This window comes from Nicotiana tomentosiformis, chromosome 10 (genome assembly GCF_000390325.3).
Source record: "Nicotiana tomentosiformis chromosome 10, ASM39032v3, whole genome shotgun sequence".
Taxonomy (NCBI): Eukaryota; Viridiplantae; Streptophyta; class Magnoliopsida; order Solanales; family Solanaceae; genus Nicotiana; species Nicotiana tomentosiformis.
The window spans coordinates 40,984,205-41,003,689 of record NC_090821.1 but is presented as its reverse complement, the minus strand read 5'-3'; the positions used below and the strand labels follow the sequence as shown (position 1 = coordinate 41,003,689).

Sequence of the window (19,485 nt, the reverse complement as noted above, 5' to 3'; positions counted from 1 at the left end):
GAAGAGGTTATAAGCAAATTCCCATAAAACTCCAAGATTAGATATTGAAATTTGCAAAAATATCCAATCAAATCAACGTAGTAGCCACTTCACGGGTCCCACGCCGGGGCCATCTCAAACTTTCCCACGTGACATCTCCCGCAATTCCATACTCAATCCATGACCACACCCTACTAAAAACTCGCCACGTCACTCTTCTTTTATAGTATATTAAAATAAAATGCTTTTCAATTACGTTTTCTGCTTCCCCTTTCCACTCTCCAATCCCATACTCTCTTACTCCAAAATCTTCACTCTTCGTAGCTTCGTTAATTCAACTTCCTCGAGTTTCCTGAAGCTTCTTCTTTGATTTTCTCGTTTTTTTCACTTGAAACCGATTCACCGACGCGTTGTCTTGCTGATTTCGAGGTAAATTTGTGTAAATTTTGCAACATTTATGCTTCATTTCATTGACATATTTCAAGCTGATTGATCGAACTCGAAGCTGTTTCAATCTGAAAATCGGTTATTTAATGTTCGGATTGATGTTGTGGTTAAATCCTTGTTATTTCAATTGAATTTTAGCAAAATTTGTTGTTAATTTCACTATTTTCATGCTTTAATGTATATTATCAAACTCGAATTTTCAAATTCCATTGCGTTTAAACCTTTGAATTCAAGCGTAATTATGGAAAGTTTCGGAGGATCGCTCTGAACATAACTCGAACGCTGCTCTTATATTTTATTTAAAAATAAAAAAAGAAAAAGAAAAAGAAAAAGAGAAAGAGAAAGCTGCTCTGAATGTACAAAAAGTGCTCGATGAACTTTAACCACCGACATTTCATTTGATTAATACATACACGAGTTCATACAAGTATATTATTGTATGCACTTTATTGTCTCGAAAGTATTCCGGTTATGGTTGATTCCTTTTTATAACCTTTGAGTTGTTCGTTGCATTTTATTCTATTTACTTGTTGTTCTGTGAACTGAAATTTTCTGAATAAGTACAGCGAAACACACCCACCCACACACACACCACAAGTTACATTGATTATTCGTAAACAGTCCAGTGCTTTTGTGTATACGAGGTGTCTGTATTGATTATTTTGTGTTATATTAGCAGTGAATTTGGGTATAGAGGGAGAATATGAGTAATTCCATAGGGAATAACTTGCTGCACCAGGGATTCCTTACCTCAACAGTGTTGGAACATAAAAGTAGAATCAGTTCTGCTTGTGTTGGAGGCAACTCTTTGTTTCAACAGCAAGTGATCTCCCAATCGCCTTTATCAACTGAATTTCGAGGTAACAGGTTAAAGGTGCAGAAAAATAAAATACCTATGGGAAAACAGCGTCCTATTTCTAGTTCTCCTCAGGCTGTACTAACCACTGATGCCTCTTCTGAGGTAAATGCTGAACCTACACACTTACCTGTTTGACAACATCTGATTTTTCTATAGTAGTTACCAACTCTATTTGGTCATCAATTGGAGAATATTCTCTCTCTTATTATTGTACTGTTAGCCTGTTGCTTGGATGTTTTGTTCATTCATTTACCGCGAAAAAATATTGGTCGTTCGCTTCTTTTTCTGATTTATTCTGCGTGGTGCCTAGAAATTGACATCTTACCTCTTTCTCATAGTTTGCCGCTGCAATGCAAACACTGGTATCTGAGGAACTATGTGTAAATGCTGATAATGCCTATGAGATCACTTGAACTTGTCTTTTTTCTTGTTTCTTTTATCCTCAAATTTTAGCTTTTATTCCTGCATCATATTTGTTGATGGAGTAGGACTCTCCTTGAAGATCAGTTGCTATGACAAAGAATTCTTCTAAAAGCAAATCCTGATCGAGAATAGATGTCTAATTTTTTCTGTCAGTGCTACCATGGATAGCCAATAAAACTAGAGTTCGAGATGGGAAACAAACACTGGGTAGTTTGTGTATTGTGGGAATTTAATTGAGGGGAAAAGAAAAGATAAATGTCATTTATTGCTAAATATAAAGAGCACAAGAATTAGATCTCAGCATCCATGGTATTTAGTTACCTATGCAAATATCTTTGTAATATTCCCTATTTTAAATGTTTTTTCTTTTGAACAGCTTGCAGAAAAGTTCAGCCTAGAAGGGAATATTGAGCTACAGGTACACAAGTGTGATATTACTCTGGCAAAATAAATTTATATTTTGACTTGCTTGTAAAAAAGGAGCCTATATGTCTCATGATGGTTATGCAAATTTGTTTCTGCACTTTAACAGGTTGATGTTAGGCCTCCCACTTCAGGTGACGTGTCCTTTGTGGATTTCCAAGTTACAAATGGCAGTGATAAAATGTTTTTGCACTGGGGGGCAGTAAAGTTCGGGAAAGAGTAAGTTCAGTTGCAAATTGGATCGTCATCATGTTGAGAAATCTTAAGCTTGTGACAACTAATCGTCCTTGTACTATTCTCTATATGATTATCTTAGAACATGGTCTCTTCCTAACGATCGTCCAGATGGAACCAAAGTGTACAAGAACAAAGCACTTAGAACTCCTTTTGTTAAAGTAAGTTGGAAATGGTCTCGCAGCTCTATTTGATGGATTAAGCTATGATAAAAAATTGATGACTTTATTGTTGATTTAGGCTGGCTCTAACTCCATCCTGAGACTGGAGATACGGGACGCTGCTATAGAAGCTATAGAGTTTCTCATATACGATGAAGCCCTAGATAAATGGTAAATGAGTATGTTTGTGAAAGAACAAAGCATTTTGATTAAAGCGCTGCATGGATTTCATTCTCTTTCTTCTTCAGGATAAAGAATAATGGTGGTAATTTTCGTGTCAAATTGTCAAGAAAAGAGACACGAGGCCCTGATGTTTCAGTTCCTGAGGAGCTTGTGCAGATCCAAGCATATTTGAGGTGGGAGAGGAAGGGAAAACAGAATTACACCCCTGAGCAAGAAAAGGCAAGTAACTTATTCCTTTAGTCCTAGACCTTTCTGGCGCACTCGTACTGCAAATTGTTCGCATCTCCAAAATCATCAGTTAGTTGATCATTCAAGCTGATCTTAAATTTCGAGCTTTTGTTTTCTGCCGAAATCTGAGCATTAGATATATTGGCATATATTGCAATTCTCAACCGTAGTTGAGGATTTCTATGGAATTTAGTGTCTACTATAATCCTGTGCATTCCTATGCATGAACATAAATAACAGCTTGATCTTCTTTGTAGTTATTTACATGCTTTCTCAGAATATGTGGTTGTTTAATTCATGGATAGGAAGCGATGGGACTATTGTTGCTCCCTGTTGCAGAGAGAAGAAGACTCTTATTAAGGGGTCAAGGGACTTGGCTTCTAATCTCCATCTCTCCCATGCTAGATAGCATGGTTGGTTTTAGGGAAAATTTACGTACAAGACTAGCGGTGGCTCAAGTCTACCACGATGTTGTAGTTTTAGTTTAAAAAATGCTAGTCTTAGAGTCAATGATTAGGCTTGAAATTTTAATCAAGTACAATCAGTAAGCCAACTTAACATGAACTCAGAGTTTTTCTATGAATAACCAGTTATTTTTTTCCTTTCCCATTTTTAAGGATAAGAAGGCATTATTATTATCCAGTGGATGCATATAAAATTTACAGAATGTATAGTCCCTTACTAAAAGCCAGGAAGTAGGAAACTGTAAAGTCTGTATTATCTATACAAGTAAAACTACACTAGAAAGAAACAAGTTGCAAAGAAGAGTAATTCACATTGTGTAATGAATTTCTCCCTACTTAAAAATATCCAATGTTTCGCTCTGTCCAGGTGACCCACAGAGCACAAAGAGGTATTATATTCCAAATACTGGTTTTTTTTTTTTTTTTTTTTTTTGAGAATGGTAACAAGAAAAGAATCGTGGGGTGAGAGAGGCACGAACTCTGTTGTTGATTCTTTTTCCTCTCCTCCATTTCCAACTGAACAAGAATTGTTTCGGAGATTTTGGCATCACCCAAGACCCAAAATATGGTCAGTGGCATGCATTGAACTGCTACAGCACAAAGCTAATGCAACACTAGAAGCAAAACAAAATAGAAAATATGTCAGCTATGTGCCTAGGGGTGGGCTGAGGGAAGAGTAGGGAAGGGAGCAAATAAGGAAGGAGTAGAATAACCCACTTATTCCAAGGGATACCACTATCCCTTTCCCTAAGAATGACATAAAAAAAGCCTTTAGTTAATTTCATGCTTAGGAGATAAGCAAAAGTTTCTCTTAACACCCCCCCCCCCCCCCAGTGCTCTCTCATTTGAGCACCAAGCAACACTACCTAGTCAGGACTATGATGCTTGATAAACCGTAATTTGGAGAAAAGTCAGCTCTGCTTAAAGGAATGCTATGTTTGTTCTTTCTCAACTGTATTCTTTTCAAGCTCTAAATTCTAACGAATTGCTACTGCACAAAACTAATGCAACACATAAAACAAAACAAAATAGAAAATATCTCGGCTGTGTGCCGAGGGGTTGGGGCGAGGGAAGAGTTGGGAAAGAGGCAGAAATTAAAACAGAAAACTGAAAACCAAAAGAAACAGAGTGAGACAGGTGCAAAGGGAGGCCAGGGGAGGAAAGGGATAGTGAAGGACAAGGGGAGATGCAACACGGAAATAAGCAACGAGGAGAGCACCACTCATTTGTGCACCAAACAACACTTACCTAATCAAGACAATGATGGTTGATATACAGTAACTGGGAGAAACACTCAGTTGTGCTTAAAGGGATGTTATGTTTGTTCGTTCTCAACTGTATGCTTTTCAAGCTCTAAATTCTAATCATGTTGCTGGTACTCATATATTTCTTTCTTTATTTGAGATTTCCTAACCCACTGTTGTTAGACATTTTTGCTGTTAACTTAGTTACTGATACTATTTGTTGTGCATTTCAGGAGGAATACGAGGCTTCTCGAACTGAGCTACAGGAGGAAATAGCTCGTGGTGCTTCCATACAGGATATTCGAGCCAGGCTAACAAAAACTAATGATAAAGGTAAAAGCAAAGAAGAGCCTCTTCCTGTAACAAAGAGTGATATACCCGATGACCTTGCCCAAATACAAGCTTACATTAGGTGGGAGAAAGCAGGAAAGCCGAACTATCCTCCCGAAAAGCAAATTGTAAATTCTGAACCCTTCATACAGTTTATGTAGGCTGTGTACATCTTCCAGCGCATAAAATCTAGGTATGCTGTCTTCTATTGATGTGAAAGTTTGATCAAATACTGTTTTATTAACAGGAAGAACTTGAAGAATCAAGAAGAGAACTGCAACTTGAGCTTGAGAAAGGCATTACCCTTGATGAGTTGCGGAAAAAGATAACAAAAGGGGAGATAAAAACTAAGGTGGCCAAGCACCTGAAAAGAAGTTATTCTACCGCTGAAAGAATCCAAAGAAAGAAGAGAGACTTTGGGCAGCTTATTAATAAGTATCCTTCCAGTCCTGCAGTACAAGTACAAAAGGTCTTGGAAGAACCACCAGCCTTATCTAAAATTAAGCTTTATGCCAAGGAAAAGGAGGAGCAGGTTGATGATCCAGTCGTAAATAAAAAGATATTAAAGGTTGATGATGGGGAGCTACTGGTGAGTGCTAACTTATTATGGACTGTAACCACAAAAGCTACGTTGAATGCACATTCTGAAATCTTCCATTGTCTCTACCTTTTAAGGTACTGGTAGCAAAGTCCTCTGGGAAGATAAAAGTACATCTAGCTACAGACGTAAATCAGCCAATTACTCTTCACTGGGCATTATCCAAAAGTCCTGGAGAGTGGATGGTAAGAATCAACAAAATTGTACCCATTTTGCAATGAAAGAAGGAAAGAAGTAATATGTAAAACCTTCCTATGTCCTACCAATATTATGTAATCAGTGACCATTTTACATTTTCAGGCACCACCTTCAATTATATTGCCTCCTGGGTCAGTTATTTTAGACAAGGCTGCTGAAACACCTTTTTCAGCCTGTTCTTCTGATGGTCTAACTTCTAAGGTGTGTGAAACGAATAGCTCCTATAACTGATTGTATTAAAGATTCAAAAAGGAAAAGAAAGAGAAGTAAAACCTTTTTGTTCACTGCCAATATTGTGTAATCAATTACATTTCCAGGCACCACCTTCGAATACGTCACCTGGATCCAGTATATTAGACAAGGGTTTGGAAATCCCTATTTCAGCCAGTTCTTCTGATGTTATAACTTCTATGGTATACCAAATAAATTCCTTAGATGATATAAACTAACCGACCGTGGGCTAATTATATAGTTCATTCAACGGAATCAATTTTTCAGGTCCAATCTTTGGATATAGTAATTGAAGATGACGACTTCGTGGGGATGCCATTTGTTCTTTTATCTGGTGGAAGATGGATTAAAAACCAAGGGTCGGACTTCTATGTTGACTTTGGTTCTGCATCTAAACCAGCTCTCAAGGTCTCTTTGCTTCCTAATATCTTCAAATGTTACTTGTTATACAAGTTGGATTTGACATTTTGGTATTTTCTCCGTTATCTGTTTCATTGTTTTTGAAATGGAGTATCTCAATTTTTCCCATTAGGCTGCTGGGGATGGCAGTGGAACTGCAAAATCTTTACTGGATAAAATAGCAGATATGGAAAGTGAGGCTCAGAAGTCATTTATGCACCGGTTAGCAGATCTCTTTTTGGCTTCCATCTCTGACTTGAGGCTCTTTACTTTTTTCTGTGTTTCAATTTCAAGCTCTTAACCTTTTTATCATAGTATTGGGAATTTCTGATATTCAATCCAGATGAATGAGTGGGGTTGTAATAGATGAACGACCAGGGTAAAATTAGTTTAGTTATGATGAATCCTCTTGATACTGGAACTGAAAAGAGCGAATGGATACGGAGCATTCATATAGCATAGTTGATTGATTGAGGGTTTGTCTATATTCTTGCTTTACTTTTAAAGATAGGTGTTCACTGAATGTTTCCAATTTGGCATTTCCTGACGATATTTTGCGAACATATTTATCCTTATTTGCATATTATAGGACCCAGTACTGGCGAAGATACCTGGTACTTGTTATGGGGGGAGGTTGCAGGTACCCGGTGGATTTAGTCAAGGTGCGCGCAAGCTGGCCCGAACACCACATTGTTATAAAAAAAAAATAAATCAGTTTGTAACTTGGCAGCCTGCGTTGTCTGGTTTTCTTTCATTCATGATTGCTGGTTTGGTCATCAACTGTTGTGCTGAGTTTTAACCTCATGTCATTTTTTACTTTCAACAGGTTTAATATTGCAGGTGACTTGATTGAAGAAGCCACTGGTGCTGGTGAACTTGGTTTTGCTGGAATTCTTGTGTGGATGAGATTCATGGCTACAAGGCAGCTGATCTGGAACAAAAACTATAACGTCAAACCACGGTACATCTTATATCTACAACTATATGTACTTTTTTTATCCTCGAACTTAGGTTCTTGTCCTCCATTATAATGCCAACGTATTGAAGTATGAGTCTCAAATTCTCTCATTAATCTTGTTCTTTGTATTCAGACAAGTTGCTGATTCATTTTGCTGTAAGTGCCAAGCATCCAATTTGACTGTTCCTTATGTCTTTGTTGTTACAGTGAAATAAGTAAAGCTCAGGACAGGCTTACAGACTTGTTGCAGAATGCTTTCACCAATCACCCTCAGTACCGTGAAATTTTGCGGATGATTATGTCAACTGTTGGACGTGGAGGTGAAGGAGACGTAGGACAGCGAATTAGGGATGAAATTTTGGTCATCCAGGTTCATCTATATTTTCATCTTTCCTCTGGCCTTTTAGTGAAGGACACGTCGATAAGAGATCTTTTCTAATTTCAGAGGAAAAATGACTGCAAGGGTGGCATGATGGAAGAATGGCATCAGAAGCTGCATAACAACACTAGTCCTGATGATGTTGTGATCTGTCAGGTATTGAGATGCAAAGCTATAATTGATGAAAACTTTTTGCTCAGAAGTAGTTTAATAATGTACTCTTTTTGCAGGCATTGATTGACTATATCAAGAGTGACTTTGATATTGGTGTTTATTGGAAAACCCTGAATGACAACGGAATAAACAAAGAGCGTCTTTTGAGTTATGACCGTGCTATCCATTCTGAACCAAATTTTAGAAGAGATCAAAAGGAGGGTCTTTTGCGTGATTTAGGTCACTATATGAGAACACTGAAGGTTGATAACATTATCCCTTTTCTTGGCTTTCTTCTCTTCATCTTGTTTGTATCTATGAAGTGGCTGATGCCTTGTTTGGGAGTTTTGATAACTGGATGTTGTTGCCCCTTCTTCTTTTCTTTATTTTGTCCTTTTTGCATCTATATGTGAATTCAGTCATAAATTAGGTATTAGACACTGACAATATATAGTTGTATCCTTTTTGTGCCACTTCAACGTATCTGTCTGACTAGTATTGTCCTGGCTAGGGTTGAGGTTTATCTCTGTCCTTTTAGACTATGTGAATATGCCCATCTATGCCTGCTTATGTTAAACTATTATGGGACTTCAGACTGTTATTTGAAGTAAATAATCTAATGATGTAACGTCAGACCAATATATGTTTTGATAGGAAAGAAATAATTAAGTACTGAACAAATAAAGCTGACATAGAAACTAATTGTTCCTAAAGAGGTGTAATTCTCTTTATCTTGAGGATACTTGTGTACTGGGACAATGTTACTTAAAAATGTGTTCTCAGTGGTGTCCCTTTAATTTGAGATGGCTTAGGTGTTACCTCCTAAGATCATTTCTATATAACTTGAAGACCTCAGTTTAATGGTGAGCCATTTGCAGGCTGTTCATTCAGGTGCAGATCTTGAGTCTGCTATTGCAAACTGCATGGGCTACAGAACTGAGGTAATGGTGTCTATATGAAACTTAGTCATTCTACTTCGTAACTTTCGTCTTAGATAGTACTTGGTTGTCATCAGGGAGAAGGCTTTATGGTTGGAGTCCAGATAAATCCTGTATCAGGCTTGCCATCTGGCTTTCAGGTAGTACTTGTGAAGCTGCACCCTATTTGTGTAATTCTAGAACTGATCTGTGTAATATCAATTCTACAAATAGGATCTCCTCCATTTTGTCTTAGACCACGTGGAAGATAAAAATGTGGAAGCTCTTCTTGAGGTAACTCCAACTTTCTTGTATCCTTTTTCATTTGCTTAATACATAATACGTCCCACTAACTTTTATCTCTCTCTGAAATTCTTGTGTGTGTAGGGATTGCTAGAGGCTCGTGAGGAGCTTAGGCCTTTGCTTTTCAAACCAAACAACCGTCTAAAGGATCTGTTGTTTTTGGACATAGCCCTTGATTCTACAGTTAGGACAGCGGTAGAAAGGGGATATGAAGAATTGAATAATGCTAATCCTGAGGTATGTTATCTTAGATGTTTCTGAGTCTTTGAATCAAGTATCTTTGTCTAAATGTGTTTTATTTATTTCAAAGCTCAGATTTGTATTCTTCATGGCCATGTTACTTTTTTCACAGAAAATCATGTACTTCATCTCCCTTGTTCTTGAAAATCTCGCACTCTCAGTGGACGATAATGAAGATCTAGTTTATTGCTTGAAGGTAATTATAACTACTTTAGTGTGCTACTGTTGTTCCATTCACTGGATGCACTGGTTCTCAAGTATATTCTTGAGATAGATATAAAAAAAATGTGTAGCAACCTAGTATTCTTAGATTTGAGCTGCTATTCTTTTGAGCAGAAAAAAGAAATTAAGATCATTGAAAAGTTTCATTACATCCTGCACAAAAGTTTAATTACAAAGCTCTGTTGAGTGATGTATCTTTTTCTATACAAAGGGATGGAATCAAGCTCTTTCAATGTCCAAGGATGGAGACAACCATTGGGCTTTATTTGCAAAAGCTGTGCTTGACAGAACCCGTCTTGCACTTGCAAGCAAAGCAGAGTGGTACCATCACTTGTTGCAGTCATCTGCAGAATATCTAGGATCAACACTTGGGGTGGACCAATGGGCTGTATGTTTTCTTTCACTCAAAACATTATTTACACATTCAGCACCGAATTATCATAGTAATTTATCTCTGTGACTATTGGATGCAGTTGAACATATTTACGGAAGAAATTATACGTGCTGGATCAGCAGCTTCATTATCCTCACTTCTTAATAGACTTGATCCTGTGCTTCGGAAAACTGCAAATCTAGGAAGGTTATTAGATTTTTATACCTCTATATGCTCTAAGATATTGCTAATAGCATGTTAAGAATATGTGTACTCCTATGAACTGCTTACTAGTCTCAAGAAACTCTCGTCCTCTTATCACAGTTGGCAGATTATCAGCCCAGTTGAAGCCGTTGGATATGTTGTTGTTGTGGATGAGTTGCTTTCAGTTCAGAATAAAACCTACAAGAATCCCACGATCTTAGTAGCAAAATCTGTTAAAGGAGAGGAGGAAATTCCTGATGGTGCTGTTGCCCTGATAACACCAGACATGCCAGATGTTCTTTCACATGTTTCTGTTCGAGCAAGAAATGGGAAGGTAGTTTCTTCTATTGAAAATTGTCTAGAGTGTTGAATAAGATTATGATGTATGTATTATTGAAGGAAACTTTTTGTTAGGTTTGCTTTGCTACATGTTTTGATCCCAATATATTGGCTGACCTCCAAGCAAAGGAAGGAAGGATTTTGCTCTTAAAGCCTACACCTTCAGACATAATCTATAGGTAAACTCAATTATTTGTAAGAGTCTTGCTCAAAACCTTATTAGCTATTTGGAATTTCAAACAAATATTTCTTTGACCACGAAAGTAAACTTTTAGCTTGTTTTAATCATAAAATTTGTGCCTAACACGGTTTTATAATGTAGCTCTTGAAGTTCTAAATTTTGTTTTGGGAAAAATGAATATACTCGTGAACCAAAATCAAGTTTGTCTGTCATAGGAAATACTTTTTGTTTTGTGCGCAATTCATTTCCGTCTAAAGTGCAAGAAATATATGAGTGGCAGTTTAACAGTTATCACTCTTTTCCTTTTTATCTGGTTTTGCTTTTGGCATCTAATAGTGAGGTGAACGAGATTGAGCTCCAAAGTTCAAGTAACTTGGTAGAAGCTGAAACTTCAGCAACACTTAAGTTGGTGAGAAAGCAATTTGGTGGTCGTTACGCAATATCATCTGATGAATTCACGAGTGAAATGGTGAGGTTTGCAATATTGACTGTGATTTGAAAACTATACTGTTTTCCCCTCTTTTTCTGTTGACCTAAGTGATAGAAGCTGCTGATCGTTGATTCTGGAAACACTCCAGTGATATTTCTCTAATTTGTCTGATAATGATTTATCTAGGTTGGAGCTAAATCCCGTAATATAGCATATCTGAAAGGGAAAGTGCCTTCCTGGGTGGGAATTCCTACTTCTGTGGCTCTTCCATTTGGAGTCTTTGAGAAAGTACTTTCAGACGAGATAAATCAGGTTCGTTTCCATCTACTTATCAAAAACAATATCAGCTTCGTTTACATTAATATTTCCACTTGTTTGTTTTACAGATACCCTCCGCGCTGCTTTTTATTGCTGCTCTTGCTGTGCTATAACATTTTTCTCCCTCAACAAACTTCTATTTCCATCATTGTAATAAGAACTAAGTTCTAGGAACATCAACACCCATAAAAAAGAAGAGATATCAAAAAATCTATAGTAAATATCTTTTCATGTTAGCACTCAAGGGTGTGGTCTAGTGGTCAATGAAGTAGGTTGAGACCGTCTATGGTTCAAATCCTAGCGAAGGCAAACCACTAGGTGACTTCTGCCCATTTATCTAAGTCTTGGTGGATAGAGTTACCTGTTACCTCTCGGTGGTGGGAGGTAGCAAGTATCCATTGAATTAGTCGAGGTGTGTGCAAGCTGGACCGGGCACCATGACTATAAAAAATAAAAAAAAGGAACTTTTTTTGTTATCATAACAAAGAAAATAAAACTGTTTTTGGTAATGTACAACTTGTTTCCTGGATAATTGGATCTTTAAGGAGGAGGAGGAGGAATCTTAATTTGGAACTGCTCAAGGAATCTTCTGATTGAAATGAAAATTTGTTTCATTTATTAAAGAAAAAGAAGGGGAAGAAGAAAGAGAAAAGAAGAAAAGGGAAAGAAATATAAAACAAAGAAAATATAATCATTTTTGGTAATTGTACAATCTTTTTTGGATCTTTAAGACGGAGGAGGACAGTGATGCTGACGATGATATTAAAGAGAAGGAAAATAAAGATCATTTTCTGTTATCACAACAAAGAAATGAAAATCGTTTTTTGGTAATTGTACAATTTGTTTCCTGGATCATGGGATCTTTACTTTACAATGTGACGTTTGAGATGGGTCTCTCATCGCTCTCTCTCTCTCTGCCTTTCTCTCTGTTGCTTTATGTGTTTCTGAGAATGATACCAATTGATGGAACTGTTTCTAAAAATTCACAGGGAGTGGTGAACAAGTTGCAAATTCTGACGAAAAAACTATCTGAAGGAGAGTTCAGTGCTCTCGGTGAAATTCGCAGAACTGTTTTAGAACTTTTAGCGCCAGCTCAATTGGTATCTTCGTCTATTCTCTTTGTTTCTGATATATTATGCCTTAATGTAACTTACTGAAACTTTTTTAGGTGAGACAACATTTGGGTTCTCTAATAATCATCCTCCCAAGCAAGCGAAGTTTTTTCTTTTGATTCAATCCTTTCAGACGTGTTTATTAGTTTTAATAGAAACTCACGACCAGTGTAGTAGATACCTTGATAAGTTTTCCAGGGGCATCCGTATATACTACATCAGAGAAGATTGACATCTTTGGCCAACTCACTTGTCATCATGTTTTTATAGATCAACGAGCTGAAAGAGAAGATGCAGGGTTCTGGCATGCCTTGGCCTGGTGATGAAGGTCCAAAGCGGTGGGAACAAGCATGGATGGCCATAAAAAAGGTAAACCTTCTGTAGCATTCCTTAACATCAGTAAGTCTGTTGGTCAAATCTTACTGTGACGAGGAGCCGGCTATAAACAGATAGTAATATTTTACGTACAAGCCTCTTTTTGGTCAATGATTTTGTCAAGGATGACTTCATTCTTGGAGTGCTAGGTGTATCTGGATTTTCAAAGCTTTCAGATATCTGTTGCTTCTTGAAATGCCGATGCCTTGGGAGATTTTGCTTGTTACATTTGATCTTTTCAAGATGCCATTTTCCTTTAAAAAGGAAGCAATTTTTACTCTCTCTCGCCGTTACTTCTCTATTCAGTGGTGGATATGCAATTTCCTTTTTTCTGTTCTCCAGGTGTGGGCTTCAAAATGGAATGAGAGAGCATACTTCAGCACTAGGAAGGTGAAACTGGATCATGACTATCTGTGCATGGCTGTCCTTGTCCAGGAAATAATTAATGCTGATTATGCATTTGTCATTCACACAACCAACCCATCTTCTGGAGACTCCTCAGAAATATATGCCGAGGTAGCATCGGATCAACTGTCCTTTCGTCATACTAATGGTTTTTAGTTCAACATTCAAAACTTAACTGTGTCCTCACTTAGCAACTGTCCTCTTCCTCAACTTTTCCTTCCTCTGTCTTCCATTGTCTCAACAAGTAACCATATTTCTTAAGGTATATAATTAGTTGAAATTAGCTTGTTCAAGAGGCATAAAAAAGAAATCATTAAAGCATCAGGTCACGGAATATGTTTGTTTTCATAAAGGGCAAAGGATGCTTATATCTCTCCTTCTGGACAGGTGGTCAGGGGCCTTGGAGAAACACTTGTTGGAGCTTATCCAGGCCGTGCTTTGAGTTTTATCTGCAAGAAAAAGGATCTCAACTCTCCTCAAGTGAGTATTGGTGCCTGTTGTCCTCCCAGAGTCACATTTACCTTTTGTAGACCCCTTTATTATCATCCTCCCTTCCACCAAACCTCTGAGTTCATCACTCCAAGAGAGAGGAGAAGATATTTAGTGTCCAAGCAGATGTAGTAAGGGATCCTATTGATGGTAGTTAAATGGGAAAGAGTGAGATTCTCGCCTTTGTTCTGAATCTTCTGATGGATCTAAAAATACTTTCAGGTGTTAGGTTACCCAAGCAAACCAATTGGCCTTTTCATAAAAAGATCTATCATCTTTCGATCTGATTCCAATGGTGAAGATTTGGAAGGTTATGCCGGTGCTGGCCTCTATGACAGGTAACTTTTCTCGGAAGTTTTCAGTCGGTGAATGTTGAAGACGTTACTCAGTTATCATTTCCTTAGTTTTAGGTAGATAAAATAATGCTGCTTTAACTTTTGGAAGTTCATATTTTATGAAGTTTTCAGATTGATGTATGTCTTAAGTTTCTGAAAATTTCATGTTACAAAATTCCCTGGGAGCTAAGACATATTCTCAGGCTTCCAGTCCAAGACAAAGGATCAAGGCGGACGGCGGATCCCGATACTTAGGATAAGATTTAGACATTTGAGAAAGGCGTACGTATAACAAAGCAATAAAGAGAATAAAGCAACCTTATATGTAACAGAAGGACAATTAGACTCCTGATCTTTTTCCCCCAAGAGGGCATATGTACTCTGCACATGCTTCAATTTCATAACTGTCCTATCTGTAACAAAATGCTCTGATTTACTCTTTTATAGCATCACTGTGACACCTTCCTTATTGGTCTACTGCAGTGTACCAATGGACGAGGAGGATGAAGTTGTAATTGATTACTCTTCCGACCCATTGATAACTGATGGTAACTTCCGCCAGACAATCCTGTCAAACATTGCTTGTGCAGGAAATGCTATCGAGGAGCTATATGGCTCTCCTCAAGACATCGAGGGTGTAGTGAGGGATGGCAGGATTTATGTTGTTCAGACAAGACCCCAGATGTGATCATATTCAAGTTGTAGTCAGATCTGTGAGAATTACATGTCATGAAGTCGCCTTTATAGTTGTACGTGATCCAAACATGACATCCTGTTTACATTAGCTATTGGGTGAGAACTGAGGAGTAGGCATTGCAATATGAGGAATTATAAGAAAAACTTTGTAAAAACTAATTCGGTATGTTATAGGGAGCAGGTGTAGACATTGTACCATATAAAGTATACATGCGTAATTTATTTGCAAAATGCACTGAATAATATAGCAACAAAGAAGAAATCATTTGGATGGTTCCAATTGTCCCGTTAGCATGTAATGGTGACTTGAATATGCTCTGTCTTGCTTTTTTTTCCTTTTTCTTTTTTGCCAAGTAGTTGACAACGAAAGGCTGAGTTTGGCAACAGTGTTCTCATTCTCTACTTGTCATCCTGCAGTTCGAAATAATCGAACTGCAGCCTCTTGCCTATTTGGCAGTTCCATCTGCAAAATTCCCAGGGGAGAAGTGCACAGATACTCGTTTTTGGTGCCACTGTTTAATTTATACCTTTAAGTTTATAAACTTTTGCACGTCTACCCACTTCGGAACTTCTTCTGACTTTGGAACAAAATGTCTGAAGTTTCATTTGGCTGAAGTTTAAACATTTCTGCCTGACTTCAACCATTTTCGCCTAAACTTCATGCATATATGGCTGAAGTTCAACTTCAAACATTTACATTACACCTGATGTTTGAAGTTGGTCCGAAGTGAGTAGATGTGCAAACATTTAAGAAATTGGGTACAAGTTAAATGGGATTTTGGCACCGTGTGACAATGTACCCACATAATTAGCAGATAAAAGCCCTAGTTATAGCTATTGGCACCAAGTAGCCAATAAATGTATATCATAATAATAATGTGTATATCACTATATATATCACAACTTTATTTTCCTTCTTTATGTATATCAAAGTGTATATTAAAATTTTATTTTTCTTCTTTGTATATCTAAAGTATGAAATTATAAATATTTGTTTGAAATTTATTGTTGTCTCTTTATTAGTGTATATCACAACAAAAATAATTGTATTTTTGTATATCACAGTATATAACACACCATCGCATGCTTATTTCCTTCTTTGTGTATTAATATATATCAAAGATTTTTTAGAGTTTTAAGGATATAGCGAGAGAACCATTCTCAAAGACATCATACGAAGTTTTCATTTTTGCATACAACTCGTGGAAAAAGATGAATAATTCTTCAGTTAAAGGGAAGTGGAAAAAATCTGCAAATGCAAAAAGTGCTTTACAGATCACAAAATCTATTGTGAGTGAACTTGATGGGGAGGAAATTGATGAGAATAGTGATACAGATAGTGGAGGAAAAATGATTGATGCCATTTAATCTTCCGGGACTATGTCCACATATGAAATCCCATCTCAAGAAGAACTTATTCGGCGTACTTTTGCTGGTGATATATTGAAGATGACTTTGAGAGAGAATATATAGAGAAGTAGTTTATTTTTGGGATTGGGTATATAATGCCAATTTGGTGTCCTTAACTTCATAAATGCTGTATAAATATTAAGGACAAAGTGTCTTGTATTTGCACCTTCCGTTGTTAAATTTTAGGACATCATGTCCTTAATTTTATATGAGCAGTGTAAATGTTAAGAACGCGGCGTACTTAACTTCATGTGTACAGTGTAAATATTAAGTATACCATATCCTTAATATTTATACAGCACTCATGAAAAAAGGGTAACGTCTTTTTTGTATTAATTTTAATAGAATAGTGGCTATTTTTGCTCAGCATTAAAAAATACTAGATAAAAACTAAATACCATATTAAAAAGTGGCTATCTTACGCCATTTCTACCAAATATGGCGTAGATGGGCCTGCCGGCCTGGACCGAACTGGGCTTAACATCAAGATGGGTCTCAATTCAGCCTGCAAGTTGAGTTTGATGTTGAATTGCTCTTTTTGTTCCTTTCCCTTCTCTTTCTATAGACTTTCTCCAATTCCACAACGCATGTGTAATGGGCTGATCCTGACGGATATGAGTGGAACAACAAGACTCACACAGTCTCGATTCACTTGAAAAGGTTTTCTATTAAATCCACTAACAAGAGCATTATAGACATTGCTATCAAGTCAATATTAGACTTGGTGAAAATTCTAGGTCCATTTTGAATTGCAAAAGTTGGAAACTTCACACTTTCTTTGTTCCATCTTTTCTTAGTGGTGTAATGTGGAAATTTTGCACAACTATACCGACCATATATCTGTAAAACGTCTTGCTCTATTTACTTTCTTTTCCATACTAAGAATTTCAAGTCTTGTCGCGCATTTATCCATAAGAATCATTCATTCATTACTTTAAGAAGTAAGTTTGTATATTGACTTTATGCTAGTATATGTTTTGGTAATGAAAGTGGAGTAAGCTTAATTTTCTTCATTTAGCAGACAAGCAAGAGAAGAAGAGAGGTGCTATTGGGCTTCTTTTTGGTAAAAGTATATTTGGAGGACGAAATTATTACATTTTGGAAATGAATAGTTAAAAGAGAGGATGGTGGTGTAATCAAAGAAATGAGTGATTATAGTCACGAATTGAATTTGTGTACATAGCATGAGGGACATCATAATCTAAGAAGAAGCTGGACATGGTCCAATCAAAGGATGAGATTCGATGATGCTCCAAAGGGCAAAATTTTCATTTTTTATAATTTCATCTTTCCGACCTCTTAGCTTATAAAACTTTTTAATCAAACAAAGAAAGCTGACCATGCCCCACAGACACAATCATTGCTAGACACAATTACCTTTAAGCTTCATCTTAATTACTTGTACTCTATTCTTTTTTAAACTTCTTTCTGCTAATTTAAATTTAAATTAACTAATTAAAAAGATATGACCTATACGATCGACCCTAGATTATGCATGCATTTAATATATGACCTATGCCTAATATCATATTTTCAACCCACCAAGAAAGAAAAATACAAAACAACCACCAATCCATTCTTTATCATGATTCTCTTCACTTCTTTTCATGTATATGTTTCAGTGGACTGCTCTTTTAACAATCATTCAGCTTTTCAAATATTCCCACGAATTGATGCTTTGATGTTATTCTTGCAATTTAGAATAATTCAATCTTTTAGGATCTTTTATCCAATCCACAACATGTTCTTTCTTCATTCTGCTTTTCGTTTTATCTTTATTTTTTCTTTATTTTTCCAATTTATATATGACAAGATCAACATCCATTTAAAACGTTGTTGAAAAGAAAACAAAATTAGAAATATCAAAAGAATCACAATATACACAACCAATTCTCAAGCAGGTAATTTTAAACTTTGCTGTAACCATATTACTAATAGTATCACTCTTGCTGTTGAAGGGACCTGTAAAAGAGATTTCATCTTACGAAAAAGAGAATACTTATGACCAAAATATTGCCCCCTAATCCCAATACTTAGTTCCTTAGGGATAATTCAGAGTTTGAAAGGTCAAAATTCTTACTACTTTGTCACGTTTGAACAATCTTCGCCTCCTTATTAACTATGTCAAGGAATAATCACAATAGTTAGTCATACTAAACTTTGAGCCGATATTCTATAAACCATACATGTCCCCCAATTTTTATTAATTTCTCCCTCTTATTCTTATTATATATATATATATATATATGACTTGAATCGTATCACTAATCGTGAAATAATTAATCGTCTAAAAGCTTCATTTTTTTTTTCTTCCTATTTCCATTATATAGATGTATAAAGTGGTAATGAGACTCGAGCCAACGCTTGTTACTTGAAATATTCCTATTGGTACAATTAGGATATAAGTCGTGAAAATCTATGCCTAAGTCTTAAAATGGGATAAGATTGGGACGGAAAGGTTAAGAAGAACCTTTAGACTACTAGGAAGTCTCTTCACTTTTATTTTCAAGTCAAGGAAATACAGCAAAGTAATGACTAAGGTAGAAATGATTTTCTTTTTCTTCTTATGTAATGGCATGATTAATGAAAGTAATATAAATTAAATTAGACTTAGGAGAGTTGATCTAATTCGATGAAACATTCTTTCTGTAATCATCATTTTCAAGATAGTGCTAAAGACTTAATTTGAGACTTAAAGTGTACCTTTGGTTCTTGTTGTTGGGTAATTATGAGAGGGATAAAATAATGTTGATCAAACACATTATTTAGGATTATGGTCCCTTCTTAATTGGACCCTGGGTGCCACAAATGGCACATGCTCCTTTTAGGCTACTGTTTTAATTATGTTCCTATGTTAAAGGTGAGGGAATTATGAGAAACGTTTAGAGACTATTTACGCGGCGCAACTACGGTTTTCATATTTACTACTCTTAGCAAAATATGTGTGGCTAGTAGCTTGTATTTTCTGTATTCGTGTGCGCACTTAAGATTGTGTTCATTGTACTCATTCGCGCAACGAATATAACTTGCGTCAATTGTATTCATTTGCGCAACTAATACAACATGTATCATTGTATTCGTTTGCACAACGAATACAACCAAAGGCTACACAAACACAAACAATGAAAAATACATTCCATATTTAAACCAATATTCATATATGATCCATACGTTGAGGGATACATACAACCTATGAGAGGCTGGATACAGTCAATACAGTCTATGAAAGACTGGATACGAGTTAG

General features: G+C 36.4%; 1 protein-coding gene across 3 annotated transcripts; it reads left to right on the top strand.

The window, feature by feature from the left end:
- The first annotated feature begins 227 nt into the window (after window positions 1-227).
- On the top strand, window positions 228-15,110 carry LOC104121255 (alpha-glucan water dikinase, chloroplastic). 3 transcript variants are annotated; one of them, XM_009633210.4, is made up of 35 exons: window positions 228-408; window positions 1,106-1,387; window positions 2,085-2,126; window positions 2,241-2,350; window positions 2,448-2,526; window positions 2,606-2,697; window positions 2,775-2,928; window positions 4,879-5,103; window positions 5,223-5,564; window positions 5,651-5,758; window positions 5,874-5,972; window positions 6,089-6,184; window positions 6,270-6,410; window positions 6,535-6,623; window positions 7,228-7,362; window positions 7,567-7,729; window positions 7,805-7,894; window positions 7,969-8,154; window positions 8,770-8,832; window positions 8,907-8,969; window positions 9,043-9,102; window positions 9,196-9,348; window positions 9,464-9,547; window positions 9,785-9,961; window positions 10,047-10,153; window positions 10,271-10,484; window positions 10,565-10,668; window positions 11,007-11,139; window positions 11,287-11,412; window positions 12,408-12,518; window positions 12,801-12,899; window positions 13,248-13,421; window positions 13,698-13,790; window positions 14,022-14,137; window positions 14,618-15,110. In XM_009633210.4, exons 2-35 carry the CDS (start codon window positions 1,130-1,132, stop codon window positions 14,820-14,822), a joined length of 4,491 nt encoding a protein of 1,496 aa, XP_009631505.1. In that variant the 5' UTR covers window positions 228-408; window positions 1,106-1,129; the 3' UTR covers window positions 14,823-15,110. The 3 variants fall into 3 exon arrangements, with proteins under 3 accessions (XP_009631505.1, XP_009631510.1, XP_070043366.1); XM_009633215.4 differs by having other exon boundaries at window positions 1,103-1,387; XM_070187265.1 differs by lacking the exon at window positions 6,089-6,184.
- The last annotated feature ends 4,375 nt before the right edge of the window (window positions 15,111-19,485 follow it).

Excerpts from the sequence above, each read along its gene's own strand:
- LOC104121255 (XM_009633210.4), top strand. The coding sequence starts at position 1,130 with ATGAGTAATTCCATAGGGAATAACTTGCTGCACCAGGGATTCCTTACC. Across the intron at positions 2,698-2,774 it reads GATGAAGCCCTAGATAAATG|GATAAAGAATAATGGTGGTA; the intron begins GTAAATGAGTAT and ends TTTCTTCTTCAG. Across the intron at positions 6,185-6,269 it reads CTGATGTTATAACTTCTATG|GTCCAATCTTTGGATATAGT; the intron begins GTATACCAAATA and ends TCAATTTTTCAG.